The sequence below is a fragment of the Phyllostomus hastatus genome, unplaced genomic scaffold (assembly GCF_019186645.2).
Source record: "Phyllostomus hastatus isolate PE091 unplaced genomic scaffold, TTU_PhHast_1.1 phas_scaffold_345, whole genome shotgun sequence".
NCBI classification, from domain to species: Eukaryota; Metazoa; Chordata; class Mammalia; order Chiroptera; family Phyllostomidae; genus Phyllostomus; species Phyllostomus hastatus.
In genome coordinates, this window is record NW_025334024.1 from 28770673 (window position 1) to 28790984 (window position 20312).

Consider the following 20312-nt stretch of genomic DNA (forward strand, 5'->3'; position numbering starts at 1 on the left):
TAAACAGTACGGATATTTCCACTTTGCTAATAGATAAAAATGCCTTTTGTATACTTGTGCGATGCTTATCGTGCTGTGCAAGTCCAACAATGACCAAGTCTGGGAGAAGCGACAGAATACTATAAATAGGATCTGTGACCTTCTTAAACGCAGAAATGTGTTCTCAAAGTTACAGTGTCTAGATTAAGCTAATGTTAAGTTCTTAAAAGGGAAAAGAATAACTCAGTCCTTAGTGAAATACTTACTTTGATACGTTTCTTTGCTCAGAATTGTGGTTTTCCGCTGAAAGACAGTGACCGTGCTGGCAGAGGGCTCGTGGGTGCAGGGCCCGCGTTCTCACGGGGAGCCTCCCTCTCGCTGTCCTGTGCTTCAGTGTGGACCCCAGAGCGCGCCACGAGCCGTGTTTAAAGATGAAACCACTAGCAGGGTGTCCAGCCTTTGGCGTCCCTGGGCCACCCTGGAAGGAGAAGAGTTGTCCTGGGCCACGTGTTAAACACACTGCCACACGCAATCACGAAGAGGCCTCGTGGTGTCTTAGGCAGATGTGCGGTTTTGTGTCGGCTGCCGTCGGAGCCGCGCTGGCCTGCCTGCGGGCCGCGGGCCGGCCGCCCCTGCGACGCGGTCCGTGTTCCTCACCTGTTCGTCTCTGCGGGCGGTTCCGGTCGCAAGTTGGTGGCCTCTCCCCCTTTGTGGCTTTACGGAGTAGTTGAAAACATTTCATCTCAGGTCTTTACACGCGAGTAAATAGTTCCTCCCTTGTCCCACAAGGGTGAGCGGGTGAGTCCTGGACAGCCCAACTGAATTGGAACGTGTGACTCCAGAGCTTTGGCGGCCTTTTAATTTTCTCGAAAGGCTGGAATGTGAGTTAAAAACGTCGCCTTGAAAGGAATCTGTTCAAGATCGTGTCTCAGTCCAGGCCGCACAGCTCTGAGCGGCCGCGGTGGCTGGGTGGGTCGGGCCCCGGTGCTGGCAAGGAGCGTCCCCGACCGCCGGGGGGGGGCCGTCCTCGGTCGGCCCGGTGGCCAGTTCTCGGGGCGCAGGCAGCCTGCTCTGGGGAGGTCCTGCAGCGACGCCGTGGTGGTCTTCGCAGGGACAGCTGTGGGTGGCCGCATGCGCGGGCTCCGGACTGGGTGTTCCTGCGTGTCCGCGTCCCCGTCTGGGCTCGCTGCCTGGGCACCACGCTGGGAAGAGCAGAGGCGGGCTCACGTGGACCCAGGTCCCCTCCCAGCTGTCTCCCGTCAGACCTGCGGCCCGGGGCGGAGGGCCTGACCGCCGGGCCGGGGTCCTCACCCCCTCTGAGCAGAGACGTCACACGCGTCGGGCCCCGGCTGTGGGGCCTGGTGAGGGGTAGGCACGCGCCCCAGGTTGGGGCTGTCCGGATTGTTTAGGCCGCATTGATTGTCGTGGTTATTCGGAGCAAGAGAACTTGAGTGTGCGGCCACGTCGCATTCTGTTGTAGAAGTGTGCTGGTGGGCCCTCGGGCTGTCCCCGGATCTTGCCTGTTGTGAGTGATGTTGCTGTGTCCCCGGGGTACGTGTGTGCTCTCCAGTCGGTGCTCTGGGGCTCTCAGGATGTGCTGCCAGGAGTAGGGTCACCGGGTCAGGAGGCCGTTCCGTTTTTGTTTTCTGAGGAGACTCTGCTGCTCCCCATGGTGGCCGCGCCGTCTGCGCTCCCACTGACCGTGCACGGTGGCGCCCTCTCCCGCGTCCTCGCCGGCGCCGGTCTGCTGGTCTGCAGCGCTCCGGCCGGTGGGAGGTGATGGCTCGTTGTGGGTTTAGTTCGCATGCCTCTAGTGACACGGAGCATCTTTTCCTGTCTGTCGGCCACCTGTATGTCCTCTTTGGAAGTGTCTGTTCAGGTCCTTTGCCGTTTGCTAATTGGGTTGTCTTCCTGGTATGTAAGTCCTTCGTGTATGTTGGAGATGAGCCCCTCATCACACTTGTCACTAGCAGACACGCTCTACCACACAGCGGGTCCTCTTTTCACTTGCTGGTGGTTTTCTTGAGCTGGGCGGCAGCTCTTCCCCTTGACGCGGTCCTGCTTGTCTGCACGTGTCTGTCCGGCTTTCCCAGCACTGTTTATTGAAGAGGCTGTCTTTACACCACTGTGGGCTCGTGCCCCCTTTGTCAAATAGCGATTGACCATAGAGACAGGGCTTATTTCTGGGCTCTCTGTTCTGTGCCGTTGGTCTGTGTGTCTGTTCTTATGCCAGTACCAGGCCATTTTGATTACACTGGCTTTGTAGTATAGTCTGATACCAGGTGGTGTGATACTTCCAACTTTCTTCTTCTTTCTCAAGATTGTTGAGCTACTTGGGGTCTTTTTTTGGCTTCATATAAATTTTTGGATCATACATTGAATTTTTTATAAAGTTCCTCTAATGATTGTCATGCACAGCCATGAGGGCCTTCCCAACGTCAGTTTTTTAAATAGTCCCCCCAGGCCCTCCCCCCGACATAGACACAATAGCAGTCACATCCATTGACTCAGAAAATGCATTTGCTCACAGGGACACGGTCACCGTGCGGCCCCCCAGGAGTCGGAGCCTGTAGGTAGAAACCCCTGGGAAAGGCTGCGCGTGTGGGCCCGTCGTCACTGCCTCTGCCCCTGCCCCTGCCCCTGCCCCTGCGGCTGGTGAAAACGCGCAGTACCGGTCTCACGAAGGCCAGTACGCTGGTCGGTTAGGCCCTGTATTTGTTTCATTTTTCCCTGTGCAGCAGGTGCGACTTTAAGAGTACAATTAGTGTGTAAAACACCTTAACTATGTTATTAATTAGTTATCAGTCTGTAAAATTATTCCTTCAATGTTCAGTGGAAAACATGTTAGCATACTACAGATTCTTTCTACATCTCTCTGACTTCTGCTCCTAGACCCCTAGATGTGTTTGTAGTAGAGATACAATTACATTTTTTTATCTCTTCACAGAAAAGACCCAAGTGCTTTCTTTTCATTTCCTGTGACTGATTTTATCGCCCCCGGCTACTCCATGATCATCAAACACCCCATGGACTTCAGCACCATGAGAGAGAAGATCAAGAACAACGACTACCAGTCCATAGAGGAGCTGAAGGTAGCGGCAGCAGTGTGTGCTGCGGTGGTGGGGCGAGTGGGAACTGCGACACCAGCTGCGTGTCTTCCCTCACTCAGGCGTGGGCTCCGAAGGGAGAGACCTGCGTGTCAGGTGTGCGTGATCTTTCTGAGGGGGCTCTTGTTTTGCAAACAATTGTTTATTTTAATACAAAAATTCTTGTGTATTTTTGTCTTTGAAAACATTTTTAAGCTTGCAGATACAAAATCAGATGAATTAAGCTATCTGTTCTTTTATTATGTTGGAGGTCTTGAAAAGATACTTGATTTTTAATTTCAGATCAATACAGGTAAAATTGATACTTCAATGAAATTTAGTTAGAGTAGTTTTTTCCTAGACATCTAAGGTGTGCATATCTTTTGAAATAGAGAATAAATTGGCTTATCCAGAAATACTAAACAGAGGTTTAATTACACTTTCTAGTTTGATGGAAGTCAGTTGCTCCCCAAGTTCATTCACGTGGGCAGTATTTGTTGAGCACATCCCTTTCCATTTTAAAAGGGAGAAACTGAGAAACTTGCAAGAAACTACAAGCCACCAAAATTATGTATATGCCTAATGTTATAGTTGAAGTTTTTTCTGTCTTTACATATTCTTGGTATATGTTGGTTTGAGAGGTGATACTTCATTTTTTAATCTTCCACAGAAAAAACCACCACGTGCTTTCAAATTGGATTTGTACCAAACGACCCCAAACTGAACTTGTGTGGATAGATGCCTGGTCGCCTTTATTTTTTTTGCCGGCACATGGTCGTGTCCCCCTGACCTAAGGGTGGGGCTCTGGTCAGTTACGAAGGAAAACGAGACAGTGAACAGCATTTACTTGCTCTTTTTTTCACCCACATGTCAATCAGCTGAGATTTATGAGTAACACCACGATCTAATTCTGTCTTTACTGTCCGTCTGAATGTATAGATAACATTCCCCTACTCTGAGGAACTGGCATTACGTTCTCGTGTGTTGAGAGATGGAAATTTTCCCCAGTTTTTCATCTGGTGAGAATTAGGCTAGAACTGTTTATTTCAGCATATTTCTGACTTTATTATTGCTTAATGGAAAAAATCTTAACAGTTTTGTTTTTTTCTTCCTTTTGTGAACAGTTCTCCTCTGATCTTCCCCTCGTGGTGACAGGAGGAGGAAGCAGTGTGCCCCTAAGTGTTTTTGGGCGAATGGTTCAGGCCGATCATAATGGAAATGAACAAGTATTTTTAAACTCTTTGGAATTTTCTACATTACTGCATTTTTTTTTTTTTCAGTAACCCAAAGTAATATTTACTAGCTCATCCAGCTCATTAGGCTGTTGGAGATATTTTTTAATTACATGGAAAGTATGCAGAAAGGTCACCCAGCTTTTCGGATGACCAGGTGCCCGTGCAAAAGAGCCCAGGGACGCCTGGCACAGGACGGCCGTGCCCCGCGGCCTGTGCAGGTGCCGTGCCAGATCAGCCCCCGGGTGGGGGGGGGTGGGTAATCCAGCTCTCACCTGCCTCTCCTTCCCCCAAGTATACATTTAATAACTCCTAGTGGATGGAGGAAGCTTTTCAGAACATCCGTGCCAGCTTAGCCTGTGGTCCTTCGGGCAGCCACGAGCGAGCCCCTGGGGGGCTGGGAACCTGCTGCCGTCACATGAAAAGGCCTGTGTGCGTGTGCACGGGCCCCTGGCGGTGATCGCGTGAGAGATGCAGGGCCTGGAGCAGCCCCGGCTGGTTAGCGACTTGGCCAGGGCCGGAGGTCCATGTGGACTCGTCCACTTTGAGTTCAGCACCAGCTGTGACCCCGGAGTCAGGCTTCTCCATGTGCTGTCACACAACGCTCGGTCCACCTGGTCCGGTTCCAGGCAGTGTTCTCGGTGGTCGGCGCTGAGGAAGCAGCGGCTTTAAAGGGTTGGGTTGGGGAGAGTTCGTTTGGGGGAATCAGATTCTTATTTTGTTTGGTTTTTATCATTTTAACTTAGTAAGGCCCTGGCATAATTACTCTCACATTTCCACAGAGTAAAAATTACTTCACCGTGAAAATATGCTGTGGGGTTGCCTTCCCCAGCACATCTGTGTGCTCCGACGTTCAGACCAAAGTGCCGCTGGGTAATTCGGCTACTCCGTTCCTGTGTTTTAGCTCTTTGAGTTGTGTGGTTTATTTCACACTGGCACGGTTTTCGCAACATTCTGCAAATTATGTTTAGCTTATAGTAGCACCCAAACAGCTAAAAGAAAATCAGTGTAAATGTTGTAACATTTTTGCTCAGGTAATTTGGATTTAGTGGGATCAGTTGTGGTAACTTAGCACTCACTGTTCCCAGGTTTCAGTCAAGACCTGAAACAAAATATTTAATTCATAAATAAATGGAAACTTCGGATATTTTATAAAACCAAGAGTGATATATCTAATTAGATTAGCTACTCAGTCAAGAGTACTCTATTAAATATATGATAGTTTCTTTTTGTGCAGTAAGACTAAAATTCTCATCTTGGTATCTACAGTTTACATACAGTTATGGGGGGCTTCTGGTCAAGATGGCAGGACAGGCAGATACAGCTCCCCTCCTCGCACAGCCACATTAAAATTACAATTAAAATATAGAACAACCATCGCTCAGAACCGTCAGAAATCGGGTTGAATGGAAGTATGACTGCAGAATTAAAGAAACCACATCCGTCCAGACTGGTAGGAGGGGCGCAGACACAGAACAGGCCGGTCCCTCACCCACCTGTGGTGGATAAAAATTTGGGAAGGATATCTCCCGAGCAAGGAGTCCCAGCCCCACACCAGGCCCCCCAGACCAGCATTCCAGTGCCAGGAAGATAAGTCCCCACAATGTCACAAAATCCAGCGGGGATTGAGTTGGTGGAAGAAACTGCTAGAGCCCCAAGCAGTTCCTCTTAAAAAACCCACACAGGGACTCACCTCCTCAGACTCACTTCCTCCGAGCTACAGCACTGGGGCAGCCATTTGAAAGGCACCAGTGGCATAAAAGGAGGAGCTGAAGTGTCTGGCACCAAGGCGAGCAGAGGCCATTCTCCTTTTTATAAATCCTCCCTCCACAGAGCCGGCAGGCTGGTGCCATTTCTGAGACTCCATCAACCTGGCGAAAACCGTGACCTGCCTTGGAGAGCCCCAGAGGCTCCGCCCCACTCAGTTTAAGGGCCCGCCCAAGCCGCTTTTCCGTATGAATGGCTGGTCTTGCCTCTTGCTTAACAGCTTCCTAAATCCTTTCAGATAGGCAGCAGCTGGTCTCAGTGAGCCCCAGGCACAGGACTGATTCACAGCCTGGCTTCACCTGGGTCTCTCCAAGCCCAGCACAAGTAGCAGCCATCTCAGGTTGCTTTACAGCTCAGGAAGGGGGTGGGGGGGTCTCCAGGCAAAACAAGTGGGGCTGACCTTGGCCTGGACCACCTGGGAAGCCCCAGGGCCAGCACACCCAATGGACAGCTACAGACCACATTGGAGCGCCACCACCCTGCCCCTACACAGCTGAACCTCCAGGATCAGATGGGTGGAGGCTGTGGTCAGTGGTCCCAGCCAACCCTTGCAGCTGGCTGGGCTGGGTAAATCTCTCCAGTGGATCTGCTGACAGCAACCAGGTCTCAACGGTAAGAGGAGGGCGCACCTGGAGCGCCCAGCCTGGGGGATAGGTAGGGGAGGCTGTGCCACCGCACCCTGCAGGACACCTCCCACGTTGGGCCACAAGGCAAAGACCGTCACAGCAGCTCCACCTAATACAGTGAAACAAACACAGGGAGCCTGCCAAAACGAGGAGACAAACATGGCCCAAATGAAAGAACAGATGAAAACTCCAGAAAAAACTAAATGAAATGGAACGAAGCAATCTATCAGATGCAGAGTTCAAAACATTGGTTATAAGGCTGCTCGAGGAACTTAGGACCTCAGCAGCATAAAAAAGACCCAAATGAAGGATTCACCAATTGAAAGAAAGAACAGCTCACAGGGAAACAACAGAGTGGATGGAGCTGAGATTCAGATCAGTGGTATGGAACAGGGAATCAAAGAGCAACCAAGAGAAAAGAATCCCCCAAAATGAAGATAGTATAAGCAGCCTCCGGGACAACTTCCTAGAGGTGCCAGAAAGAGAAGAGAAAGAGCAAGAAATTTAAAGTTTATTTGAAAAAATAGTGAAAGAAAACTTCCCTAATTTGGTGAAGGAAATAGACATGCAGGTCCAGGAAGCACAGAGTCTCAAACAAGATGGATGCAAAAAGGCCCACTCCAAGACGCATCATAATTAGAATGCCAAAGGTTAAAGATAAAGAGAGGATCTTAAAAGCAGCAGGAGAAAAGAAGTCAGTTACCTACAGGGAAGTTGCCATAAGACTGTCAGCTGATTTCTCAAACTTTATAGGCAAGAAGGAATTGGCGAGAAATATTCAAAGTTGCGAAAAGCAGGGACTTCCAGCCAAGACTGCTCTCAAACCAGCAAAGCTACCGTTTAAAATTGAAGGGCACATCAAGAGCTTCCCAGACGAGAAAAAACTACAGGAGTTCATCATCACCAAACCATTATTACATGAAATGTTAAAGGGACTTACTTAAGGAAAAGAAGATCAAAACTGTGAACAGTAAAATGGCAAAAACACAAATGTATTGACAATTGGATCTAAACAAACTAGTCAAACAAGAACGGACAGAATCATGGATACAGAGAGCGTTTGGATGGTTGCCAGATGGGAGGGGTGTGGGGGAGGGGTGCAGAGGTGAAGGCACTAAGAAGCACCCACGGGGGTACAGGACAGCCTTGGGGGCGTCAAGTACAGCACAGGAAATGGAGCAGCCAAGGAACTTACACGCAGGACCCGTGGACGTGAACCACGGTGGGGGGACTGCCTGAGGGAGTGGGGGTGCTGGGTGGAGGGGGTGCAAGAGGGAAAAGTCAGCACAACTCTGATCGCATACTCAATAAAATGTAATATAAAAACTACAAGTGAAGTTTATATACAGTTATGAAAAGTTTCAGAATTTGGAAAAGAATGTAGGATATTTAAATCAGTCTAGCAGTATTTGTTTTGTTTGTGAGTCTTAAAACTTAGTAAATTGCTATTAATGTCTGATGAACAGGGAAAGAAGGGGGCAGGGTTTTTTGTTGTTAATTTTTGAAGACCCGTATAGTTCCAAAACAGGGAAGAAGGGCCCTTTGTTTCGTTTTAATGCGTGCCCCCCTCGCTGTTCTCTCCGCAGGACCACTTCAAACTCATGTGCACTAATGCTATGATCTACAACAAGCCGGAGACCATTTACTACAAAGCCGCAAAGAAGCTGTTGCACTCAGGAATGAAAATTCTTAGCCAGGTAAAGAAAATTCTTTGCCGTAAGTAATAGTTATTAAGAAATGCATATTCCTTTGTGTTCTGGTCACAGTGGTACAGACCCGGTTCAGAACTGGTTTGTTGTATTACAGGCAGGTCCGGTTAAAGTTGAAATAGCGCACGGAAAAAAAATGTAGTGATACAGAGGAGAAAATTCAGCAGGAAGGTTCTTCTTTGGAAATGATACGAATAAATACTGGTATTCGCTTGTAATTATTTACATGAGGCCCTCGAATTGATACTCACCAGGTATTTGCTGTGAAAGAAACATCCACTGGGATTCTAGGATAAGGTTCCAGGATAAGACTGAGGGGGTGAATTGTGAAACCTCTTGGGAGGGGAGCTGTCTGTCGCGTTGGGCCTGAAGTTCTGGTGCAGCGCGGGGACCACCCGGGAACTGTCGGCGGCCCCGCAGCTCGGGAGCAGGCCCGCCCTCCCTGGAGGACGAGCTCTGGGCCTGGAGGGGCGTTCTGGGCGGGAGGGATGGGCGCCGGGGCGCAGGCGCCTCTTCGAGACTGCATGCTCCGGACCTGCTGTAGGTGGGGGCAGAAGGTGGTGTGGGGCCCTCGGGGGCGAGGCCCTGGTCCCCCAGGGAGGGGCGGTGAACCGAGGTGATCTGTACCGGAGAAGAAGGGGGCTCCCAGGACAGGGCACGTGTTTGAGGGTCCACTCCGCGCCGTGTGGGACGGGAAGAGACCGGAGACAGGGCCGGCGCCTCCCCGCAGCAGAATGAAGAGCATGAGCTCAGGCCCAGGGGAGTTTCAGGACAGCAGGGGTGAGTCACAGCTGCACGTGGTTTTCCAGCGTTGATGGGACCATCTGGGTCAGCTTCACGTTCACGGTCGCCTGGGTGTGCGCGTGTCTGCGTGTCCGTGCTGGGCTCCGAGAGGTTCTTGGACCCACCCGGCGGGAGAAAGGAGACCATCTGGACTGGAGACACTTCTCACGCTCCCCCCTAGTGTTCAGACAGCGTCCCTCCCCGTCCTCTCCTGGAGGCTCGGGAGACGGGTGCAGGCCAGCTGCCCGTCCTGTGCAAGCCAGGAGAGGCGACGACGGAATGGGAAATGTCCGTCCCCGTCTCGGCAGAAAGGCCTAGGGTACAGAGCGAGCCGTAGTCCAGGTGTCAAAACCTGCGGGTGCCGGTCGCTCCTGTGTGTGAAGGTGACTGCGACCCCTGGTCCCCCCCCAGTGTGCGCTGGGTCTGTGGGAGGGGACGTGGCTCACAGGGAGAGCGCTTCCAGAGCCGGTCCGTCCGCTCGATGCGCCGCGGCTGCCGTTGCCTCCACTCACCGTCCGTCCCTCCGCACCCCGTCGTGGGGGTGACTGCAGGAGAGCCCAGTGTCCCCTGGGTTCCGCGGGGGGTGGGGTGGTAGGAGGCGTGGGAAATCGAGTGTCTTCTCCGCTTTCCCTTTTCTGTCTCTGTTGTCTTCCTTTTTTCAAACCCCTTCCTGTTGGGGCACCCTGCCCGTCCTCTGTGCTAGCTTCCTGTTGACTGTGCTCCCCACCCAAGATGGGAGGGATCCTTCCTTGCTTACCACGGTGATTTTAAATGTTTAAATTTAGACCTTCTGAGTTAATTCCTCAAGTAGCAGTGTTCCCGGGACAGCCCAGCGTGCCCTCCGTGAACGGTGTCTTTTAAAAGGTCATTGTCTTGAGTGCTCTGTGCAAAGGTTGTAGAGCGGCCCTCCGTTATTTTTCTAGACACACACACACACTCTCTCTCTCTCTCCCTCTCCCTCTCCCTCTCTCTCCCTCTCTCTCTCTCTCTCTCTCTCTCTCTCTCTCCCTCTCTCTCGCGCGCGCTGACCCGCCCACCTCGCTTTCGTAAGGAACGGGCACACGTAGTGATTCTTTCGATCGTTAATAAGCATGAGGGTGCCGCTCCGTGCTGACACGGACGGAGCAGCACAAGTGGCACTGTTTGTAGCGCAGCGGATTTGGAGGTGGACCTGCTGGGGTGCAAGTCCTGGCTGTCGGCGCCCCGCTGTGCAGCCGAGCTCTCTCCCCGTGATCTGGGAGCCGGGATGGCGGGAGCCCCAGCTCCCTGGTGTGCAGGTAAGCTCTCCGGTGGGGCGTCAGCGAGGCCGTCACTTACGTTGTAAAACTGGGGGCTGGTAAACAGTGTGCTGATTTGGAGACAATTACCAAAAAAGAAAGTCATTGCTTTCAAAGTAAAGTTAACTCAACTTTTTTTTCCATTACTTGTGTCAAAATATTGAAAATTTCTCTAAAATGAATTATTTTAATTTTGTGCATGTTATGTTACCAAAAAACAAAATACCCCACATGTTCTTGCTGGGGTTCTGCTTTGTGAATTCTGGGGCGGGAATGAAAAGCTTGGGGAGAAGTTGGTGCCCCGCCCCCCTGGGAGTTCACAGGGTGCCGGCCGAGTCGGGTGCTGGCGGTGGAGAGTGGCGAGAGATGGCCTTGGGACAGTCCCCAAGGAACACACGTGGCTGGTGACAGTTACAGAAATAGTCACGTTCCCTGCTATTTTTTAAGTATGCATTCAAATAAGACATGTTTTTAATAGTCAAATTACACTATTTGACAAGGACTCGTAGAAATTTTCAGACAGTAACATAGAAATCGATACTGCTTTTCTGAAAGGCAGTCTGCAGGAAATATCAAATCCTGGAAAATACTTAATTACCTTTGACCTTGTGTTTCCATTTTTAGGAATTTATCCTAAAGAGAGAGTTTTAGATTCTTCGATTATTTACAATAATCTTCATGAGACGTGTGTTTGTAATGGTGGAAACTTTGAAATAATCTAAACGTCTGATGGGAGGTTATTAACTAAATTGTGGTACATAAAATAGGATGAATGACTACAGGGTTATTAAAAGCACTGTGAAGACTGTTTAGTGATATGGAGGGGGAATGCTTGTCATGTACTAAGTGAAAAGCGTTCCGGTGCCCAGGTATCTGGCGAAGCCCCAGGTGGCTAACACGCACAGCGCTTAGGGCAACGCCGGGCAACAAAGCTGCCAACCCCGCTCCTCGCCAGATAGTGCGTCAGCAAGGCTCTGGCTCTCTCCTCCACCCACGTCTCTGCCTAGAACCAAACGCATCACTTGAGTACTTCTAAGACGACTTTAAAATGAAAGCTCGGTAAAAATAACGAGCTCGTGTTCTCGGGGCTCTCACGACCCGTGCCGCTGGCAGTCCCGGCGGGCGAGTCCTGCTCGAAGGCCTGCTTCTGAGGCGACCTCGGAGGGGTCACGTGGCGTTTCTGGGCCGCGCCGCTCTTATCTGAATGCCCTCTGGTCCCCAGTTCCTGTTGATCTGCGGAAGGCTTCGCTGCTGTTGCTATGCGACCCTGAGCAGACCGGCCTCCCGGCCGTCGGGCCCTCGGGCCCCGGCCGCCACACAACCCCACAGCCCACCAGGGTGGCGGGGCGTCAGGCACGGGCTTCACGAAACAGAAACCAGACTCCGTCAGCGAGAAGAGCCGCTGCTGCGCACTCTGAGAAAGGAGCCGCGCTCGCCGCCTCCAGGTCTCGAAGCGTGGCGTGGTCCCAGCGGCTCTGGCCACCACCGGCCGCCCTAGGGTGCGGAATATAAGGAGACTTCACGTGCTGTGGGGTTTAAGACCCTGTTAGTTCCCACAATTCAAACGATAAGCCATTCTGTTAAGTAGAAAATGCTGATGTGCTACTAAACCAAATTTGACTTGTTAGAAACTTAGCACCACAAAGAACGTTTAGTCTTTGTACATACGCCCGCTTCCGTGAGCGTCCCAGCGACGCAGCGGACTTGTGAAGCATTCTCCTGTGCCGGGGATTGAGTCTTCTGCACTGAAGGGGTGAACTCGGACCCGGTCCCTAAACACAGTACCGTCGGTGTAACGACACTCCACTGGTTTTCTTCGGGAGTTAACCACGAGGGAAGGGCAAGCTCTCGGGAGAAACGCGGTGCGTGGCTTTAAAAATGAATGACAGCCGTGCAATAACAGTGTTCTTGAACGTTTTCAGGAGAGAATTCAGAGCCTGAAGCAGAGCATAGAGTTCATGGCAGACCTGCAGAAGAGCCGGAAGCAGCAGGACAGAGCAGACGCCTCGCAGGGCGGGGAGGACAGCGGCTGCTGGCCGGCGGACCGGGAGGACGCGGGCGAGGCAGAGCCCCAGGCCTTCCGGAGCCCCGGCAAGGAGAACAAGAAGTAAAGCGCCCGCAGCCTTGCGGCCGGGCGGTCTTTCTCCAGCTTGGCGGTGGGGGGGGGGCGGGGGGGTGTTGTGACCCAGTGCCCGCCCTGGGGCCTGGGCGCTCCTCGGCCCCTAGTGGGTGGGTTTGGGCGTGGCACCCTCCTCTCACACGGCGCTGTGGGCGTCTCTGGGTGCGGTGCAGAGACGGTCCCTGGCATGCGCTCTTAGGAAACCAGTTTGGAACCAGTCAGCTGTCTTTAGGGACTCAGTGCAGTCTGTTTAATAGGGACTCAGTGCAGTCTGTTTAAAAGGAAGTGTTTGTTCAGGGGAAACGTGTGCTTATTACCGCATTCCATAGAGAGAGCCGGTAAGGACGCCTCGAGGAGACGGGGGCGTGTCCCCCTCTAGAAGCTGGCAGTGGGGGGAGCGGTGACTTCCCACAGCCCCTCGGGGCAGCAGCCGGCAGGACCAGCCCCTCGCGCTGACGCCCGGCGGTCACGGTGCAAAGAACGGAACCTTGGGACAAGTTTTTGTCTCGAAGGTTTATACATTGTAAATGTGTGTTTATTTTTAATTTGAAAAGTCAAACTTGAACTTCTCTCTGCCTTCAAAGTACGTTCCCGGCAGAAGTCGTTTGAAATTGTGGGTGTGCGGAGACCCAGGTTCTTCGGGGTAAAGGGCTCTGCGCCCACAGGCAGGGGGCGAGCTGACCAACCCGGGGCGCCTCTCCCTGGGGCGCCGGCCCTTCCCAGGGGGTCAGATTGGGCCCGCGCGTCCTGCTCCTGCTCCTGCTGCGTTCGTGGTGGGGGCTCTTTCCGACGTCCCCACCTGGCCTCCCGCGCTCAGCGGCCATGTGTGTGCTTCCAGGAAGGACAGGGACGCGCCCGAAGACAGGGCAAGGGGCCAGAACCTGGAGAGAGAGCAGGAGCAGATCGACCGCATCGTGAGGGAGTCCGGAGGGAAGCTGACCCGGCGGCTGGCGCACAGTCAGGTGACGGGCGTCCCCTCCCTTCCCGGCCCCGAGTCGGGCGGTGCGGGCGGGCGCTCGTGCTTCGACGCCCGTGTGCCCCGGCCGGCACCTGCCTCGGAGCCCCCGCACGGCCCTCGGGGTGAGCTCCCTGCTCAGTGTCGCCCTCTAGTGCTGGGGCTTTAGTGAGGTTGACGTGTTCTGAGATTGGAAGATGAACCACGTGCTTTGTTTTAAGCTTACAAGAAAACATTTATGCTGTGGTCTTCTGAAATGACGTTTCACACGCTGGTTTTAAAACCAGGGTTCACACGTGCCTTCAGGCAGGCCACCCCCTCCTGGCCTTCCATGTCCCCTGAGCTGCGCGGGCCGCACGAGGAGGCCTGCAGGACCCACGGCGCTCTTTCCGATGCCGAGGTTTTCCGAGTCCTCGTCTTCCCGCCCGTCGGCACCGTGTGTCTGCAGGCCGGTGTGGGAGCCGTGCCCCGAGTGCAGTGCGGCGGACAGCCCCCGCATCGTGGGTGTGGACGTAGTGAGGCTTCTAGGGCCATCCATGCGCGTGCGTACACACACACACACACACACACGCATGATACGTGCAGAACCACTGATGCCGTGTGAATGCTTCGGGTCGTTGCAGTGCGAGTTTGAAAGGAGAAAGCCAGACGGGACGACGACGCTGGGCCTTCTGCACCCGGCGGACCCCGTAGTAGGAGGTGGGTTCTGGGAAGGCGGCCATGGGTGAACATCCCCTCTGCAGGGGGCGGGGGGGGGGCGGCAGGCCTGGGTGGGGGGCACTCCGGCTATCGCGTGGTCTGCAGAGAACTCAGCCTGCAGCGCGAGTCTCGGTTGACAGCTGCCTGGCTTTCCCGTGCCCTGAAGGAGCATTCCGGGGGCGGGTCTTCTGGGAATGCAGAGCCCTGGCTCTGAGGGCCCGTGGTCTCTGCTCTGGGTCACTTCCACGGGCATCTCAGAGCCCCCGGTTGTGACCCCAGCTGCACAGCCCCCTCAGCGGCCCCAGGAGTGTGTGTGCTGCCGTATGGCTGCTCCGTGGGGACAGGAGGACACGGGCCCGACAGCACGGTCTCTCTCTGGGATCGGGAGGACGCTTGTGAAGGTCGGGAGTCACCGCTTTGTGACTCCAGCCGTGTCGTCGTCTTCCCGGGCGACGTCTGGCCGGAAGCAGTGCGGGAGGGTGGGGTGTCCTGAAATGCGGAGTGAGTGAAGCAGGGGCTGCCGGTCGTTTGTCGAGGGGAACCGTCCCGTGCGTGATGAGCAGGTGTGCGAGTGTCGGTTCGTTGTACCAGTCTCCCTTTCCAAACTGCCGTCAGAGAGATGGGGACACCAGAGTGAGGGACGACAGAACTCCTGGCTTCAGGAAAGTCTCCAGTGTTCACTGTTCACTAGGGGCGAGGTGCCGTCTCGGGGCCCGGGGGCGGGGCTGGGGTGCTGCAGGGGACAGATGGGGACGCCCGTCCCCTCCCCTCCGCTCTGTGGGGTGGGGAGAGGGTGGCACCCCCAGACCCCTCGTGGGTCAGGCCACAAAGGGATGGAGCAGCTACGCCTTCCTGGTGTCTCCAGGTCCGAGAAAGCTTCCTCAGCCAGGTGATGGTTAGCTTGACCCCAAAGAGGTGGGCAGGGGAGGGGGGGCCAGGTGAGAAAACCCGGGGGCAGGGAGAGCCCAGAGCGGTGGAGGCGGAGGGCCGCCAGCTCGTGCTGGTGCTCGCTGGCCTCTGCCCTGGAAGCGCGCCCGAGGGGCCTCTCCCGGGGGCCTCTCCCTCAGGTCAGGGTGCGGGGCGCTGCAGCTGCATCCTTACAGCGGAGCTCCATGCTTGCATGTGAGTGTCTCATGCAGGGGCGGGGAGAGGGGGGTCTCTGGCCAAGGAAACTGCCACTAGATGGAGAGAACATGGCTCTTTCTGGCGTGGCACTGGAGATACTCGGTCCCAGGAGAGGCAGCCGACTGGACCGAGGTGCCACTGCAAGACCGCCCCTTCCTCCCCTGTGACCGGGCTCTGCGCCCTGGCCCTCTGGACACCAGCAAACCGGTGGAGCTGGCATGGGCCCCCCCGCCCCCGGCCCGCTCCTGGTTTAAGGAGGAGGGGCCAGTGCCTGTTGGGACACCAGCACAGGGCCGCTCCCTGAGAGAGGGGAGGGGGCGGCCCAGACGTTTCTCGGAGCCGCTGGGGCAGGGTGCTCACGGTGCGAAGGCCAGGACTCCAGTCGAGGAGGGTGCACCCGTGGGTGCAGCCAGAGACCGAGTCTCCTCCTGGCACCGTTCTGCTCGTTGAAGAGCCCGGTGTCATCCCGGGGGCTGGTTCCTGGCGTGTGGAGGTCACGCCGTTACTGACCTTTTACGAGGGAGAGACACCAGTTTGTTGTTCCACTCGCTGGTGCACTCACTGGCTGAGTCTTGCGTGTGCCCCGACCGGGGCTAGAACCCGCCACCTCGGTGCGTCGGGCCGGCGCTCCGGCAGCCGGGCTGCTCCGCCCGAGTCCGGGGGCCACGTCCTCAGGGGCCGCTCCTCACTGCGCACGCTCCCTCCCGGGGTCTTGTGCGCGCTGGCCCTGAGGCCGTCCCCCTCTCGGCCTCTCACCGGCCGTTCCCCCTGGCTGGCTGGCTTCGTCGTCACAGGCGGAGGTCCCACTTCTCAGCCGCGGTTCTGGGTGCGGTGCAGGGTGACTGTGAGAATCCTGGGGCAGGGGAGTGTGATGAGGACGGCCAGGTTTGGGTCCTGGCCACCGGCCTGCCTGTCCAAGCTCAGGTTTCCTTACCGTGGAAGTGGGGGCGACGGCAAGGCCCCCCCCCCAGCGCGTCAGGCAGGCAGGTGGCGTGGGGCTGCGTGCGCCAGCTCCGGGCAGGGCGCCGCGCGGCCAGCCTCCCCACGGCGCCCGTCTCACCGCGCGGCCTTGCGTTCCAGAGCCCGGCTACTGCCCCGTGCGGCTGGGCATGACCACGGGCCGGCTGCAGTCCGGGGTGAACACGCTGCAGGGGTTCAAGGAGGACAAGAGGAACAGGGCGACCCCAGGTGAGGCGCCCCCGGGCCGCGACCCCGTGCTGTTCCCTTCGCCGGCTCTCTCGCTGGTGTTTTTGCCACGTTAATTATTTAGCCATTTTACTAAATTCAGAAAAAAACTGAAAAATTACACATTAATGTTCAAAACGAGTCTCGCTCCATCCCCTCTCCCGTTGTGGGGGAGAAGGCCCTGGAGCAGCGACTCGGGACGTCTGTCGGGGGGACGTCGGCCTCAGGCTGCACCCCAGTGGGCGCGGGAGCGGGCCGGGCGGGAGCAGCCCCTCCCGCAGCAGCAGCAGCGGGGGCTGGGCTGGGCTGGCGCACGGGCGACGCAGGGCAGTAAACGGTAAAGTGTTCGCCCTTGGCCCACAGTGCTGTACCTGAACTACGGGCCCTACAGTTCCTATGCACCTCACTACGATTCCACGTTTGCCAACATCAGCAAGGACGACTCCGACCTCATCTACTCCACCTACGGGGACGACGACTCGGACGTTTCCAGCGACTTCAGGTGAGTCGCCCCTCGGTGTTCTGAGTGCCTAGCTCGCCTGCTGCACGGATCCGCACTCCAGTGCCTGGAGGGTGTGGCTGGGGGGAGAGGCTGCATGGGGGTGGAGGCTCTGGGTGGGCCAGATGCCCTGAGGGAGGAAGCAGGGCCGGGGCCGGAGCCCCAGGACCGCCCCTCACTGCCCTCTGCCCCGCCCCCAGCGGCTCACCTCACTGCCCTGTGGGCACTGTGTGGTTCTCTCCCGGGGAGTCTGAGCCTGGGGGACGAGCATGTGGCTGCAGGGGCGGGAGCGGGCCTGGTGGGCCGCTGGACGTCATGCTCTGGACACCGCTGACTTTCCCCACTCTCTCTTTAGTGTCCACGAGTTTCTGGCCACATGCCAAGATTACCCGTACGTCATGGCAGACAGCTTACTGGATGTTTTAACTAAAGGAGGCCATTCCAGAGCCCTGCAGGAGCTGGAGGCGGTAAGAATGCTTCTGAAGAAACAGGGTCGTTTATCGTCAGCGCTCGAGCGTCACTCACGCAGTGTTGTGCAACCTCGGGACTGACTGGTGTGGCCGCTGAGCCCCGGTGGGTGTCCCGAGGAGATGGCCCAGGCAGGGCCGGGGCCGTGGGCGGGGGACAGTGAACGGAAACGGGCAGTGCGGGCACCAGCACCCGAGGCCCAGGGACTGTCGCCATCCCCTGGGCCTGGGCCCGAGGACACGGAAGCGGGGTTTGCGTCCTCATCACTGTCTTCCAGTGGCACTTGGGAGCCCGCCCCAGCCCAGTGGGACAGACAGAGTCCCCAGTCGGGGGTGCGCTGGAGGCTGGGCTCCAAGGTCGGGACGGCGAGATGTTCCCCCTGCCGGCGAGGGGAGCTGGTCTCCAGCCTGTCCCCGTCAGCCCAGAGGACCCTGCGTCTCACAGGGGTCGTGACTTCCTGGTGGCCGTGGCTGGAGTCACCTCGTCCTCTGCCCTTGCTGCGCCTGCCAGCGGAGCGGGGGCAGCCCCGTGGGCCCCGCCAGCACCGCTGCGGGCACGTGCGCAGGAGCCGCGTCCCACGCTGGGTCTGACGGCGTTCTCGCCGCGCCCGCCCATCAGCTCCCCCAGGGGCCAAGGGGCTCGTGCGCAAGCCGCGTAGCGTTCGTTTGGCCAGCGCAGCGACGTGTGTCACGCTTACACGTCCTCCTCTCTCCGACCTAACTAACAGGGGTCCTCAGAGTCCACTCTGGGAAGTAAGTCACCTCTAAGGATGTGAACGTTGGGGCTCAGTTAAGTGAGTCACAGCGCCCCCTTTCCACACGAGAGGATGCCGCTCCTGGCTCGGGAGCGCACCGCAGCCGCCCGTCCCGTGTCTGCCTGGTCCCTGCGGCCGGGGCCTGGCTGGGGACGGCGGCGTTCCCCGTCCGGGCGCGCGCCTCTGTCCCCGGGGGCGGCCCGGAGCCCCTGCGCGCGCCCCCTGGGAGTGGCCTGCCGGGAGAGCGGACCGCCTTTCTCTGGGCGCTCGGGCTGCGGAGGGCGGCCTCTGAGCCGGGCAGCGGCAGGCTGTCCCCCACCGTGAGGTCGTTAGCAGTGGGCGCGCTCGCCTCGCACTCTCAAAATGCCAGTAACTGTATCTGATTTTTTTGCTCTGAAGATTATGTTCCCATAATCCATGTTCTTACTCCTTTTCTCTTGCCGTGAGACTCTGGCTGTTTCTTTCCTTGACACTTGCCTTTGTCTGCACCGTCTAACACAGAGTGGTCTCTGCCCTCACAGGCACCGCCCGAAGAGGACGGCCAGACGAGGACACCTGACACAGCGAAGGAAGCAGAGGTGACTGACTGTTCTCTCTGAAAGACATTTGAGTGGAGAGTAAGCTAAGAGTGGAGGGTGGAGCGGGGAAAGGAGACCACCGAGGACCCAGTGGGACGGGGGCGGGGGGCTGTCTCCCTGCCGACAGTGTGGTGGCGGCCGGCGCGGGAGGCAGGTGGCGGCTTGGGTTGGGGAACCAGCGCTGGGAGGCTGAGGATACATCCCCTCCCGGGCGGTGCCAGTGGCCTGGGTCTGGGTGCACAGATGGGCCTCCTCGCACGGCAGAGCTCCCAAAGTGGGTGCCCGCAGGACCTGGGGGGAGGCCCGAGTGCCAGGGTCGTGTGCAGCCCTAAGAAGTCACGGTCTCCCCCAGCGCACAGGGCACCATGGTGTGTGCCAGAGAGGGCTGGAGGGAGGGGCCGGTGAGGAGCCGTGGGGCTTGTCCAAGCCAAAAAAAAAACAAAAACCCCAGCATAAGGGACAGGAAGGAAGAGACTGAGGCCATGCGGTGGAGAGCTCCATGCGGAGCCCAGCACCCGTGGAGCAGGGTGGCAGTGCTGGCTGGTTTCCGGTGTGGGAGGGGCTGTCGGGGGGGAGGGAGGGGGCACGGGATCAGGGCGCGGGCAGAGGGCAGGGCCTCGGGGAAGACCCGCAGTTAAGGTAGGAACAGAAGGCTGGTGCCTGTCACTTGTGACCTTAGGGCTGTCAGTAACCTGAGGGGACAGGAGGGAGACACGTTGGGGAGCTGAGTGGGGAAAACGGGGACACGGAGGACCTGGGGCCTAAGGAAGCCCTTCACTGGGAGCACAGAACACCCGAAGACGTGCGAGCCGGAGGAGACGGTGCAGGCGGCGGTGACAAAACCGTGTCCTTCCCACAAGGTCGCGTGCTCAGTGGGGGAGGGGCACGCACGAGAGAGGGAGAGAGGGAGCTGAGGACAGAGGAAAAGGGCCGGAAGGGTGGGGGCCGCACGCCGCGGCCCGTGTGCCGGCGGAGAGACGGAGCGCAGTGCCGGCGTCTGGCGGGCCCGCTGGCTCTGGTTCCTGGTGGTCTGTTCCTAAGCAGCAGCACTGAAGTTACGGAAACGATCTTACGGTTCCAGAATTAAAACTCCACCCTTCCCTGGGTCTTGTTTCTGCCCCGCAGCACTGACAGCCCGTCTCTGGGGCACGGAGGACGCCCGGGGAGGGTCTTCCGTGCAGGGGGGACAGGGGCCGGAGGGGCCTACGCGAGCGTGGGCCTGGGGGACGGGAGGCCTGGTCACAGTGGCGGCTGCCCCAGGCCGCTGTCACCGCATATGCCAAGTGGCTGGCGTGGGGAAGCAGGTGGTGCAGCTTGGGTGAGACACGCCATGCATCACCTTACGAGCACGGTGGATTCGTGGACGCCTTTTTTGCCGGGCTTTGGGGATGGCATTTCTCGGGTGTTCTGGAAGGACACTTTCATAGGCACTGAGTTGTGGCCACAAAGTGAACCGGTGGAACAGCAGGGC

At 56.8% G+C, this 20312-nt stretch overlaps 1 protein-coding gene across 3 annotated transcripts in view; it reads left to right on the top strand.

Moving 5' to 3' along the window:
• The window catches only part of BRD7 (bromodomain containing 7), a 35932-nt gene that overhangs the window by 14362 nt on the left and 1258 nt on the right, over nt 1-20312 (top strand). For all 3 annotated transcript variants that reach the window (XM_045818373.1, XM_045818374.1, XM_045818375.1), the window contains exons 5-13: nt 2927-3071; nt 8277-8387; nt 12382-12566; nt 13417-13540; nt 14157-14232; nt 16438-16545; nt 16906-17044; nt 17397-17508; nt 18785-18841. In XM_045818373.1, the coding sequence (XP_045674329.1) occupies nt 2927-3071; nt 8277-8387; nt 12382-12566; nt 13417-13540; nt 14157-14232; nt 16438-16545; nt 16906-17044; nt 17397-17508; nt 18785-18841 (1057 nt within the window). The remainder of the gene's footprint in view (nt 1-2926; nt 3072-8276; nt 8388-12381; nt 12567-13416; nt 13541-14156; nt 14233-16437; nt 16546-16905; nt 17045-17396; nt 17509-18784; nt 18842-20312) is intronic.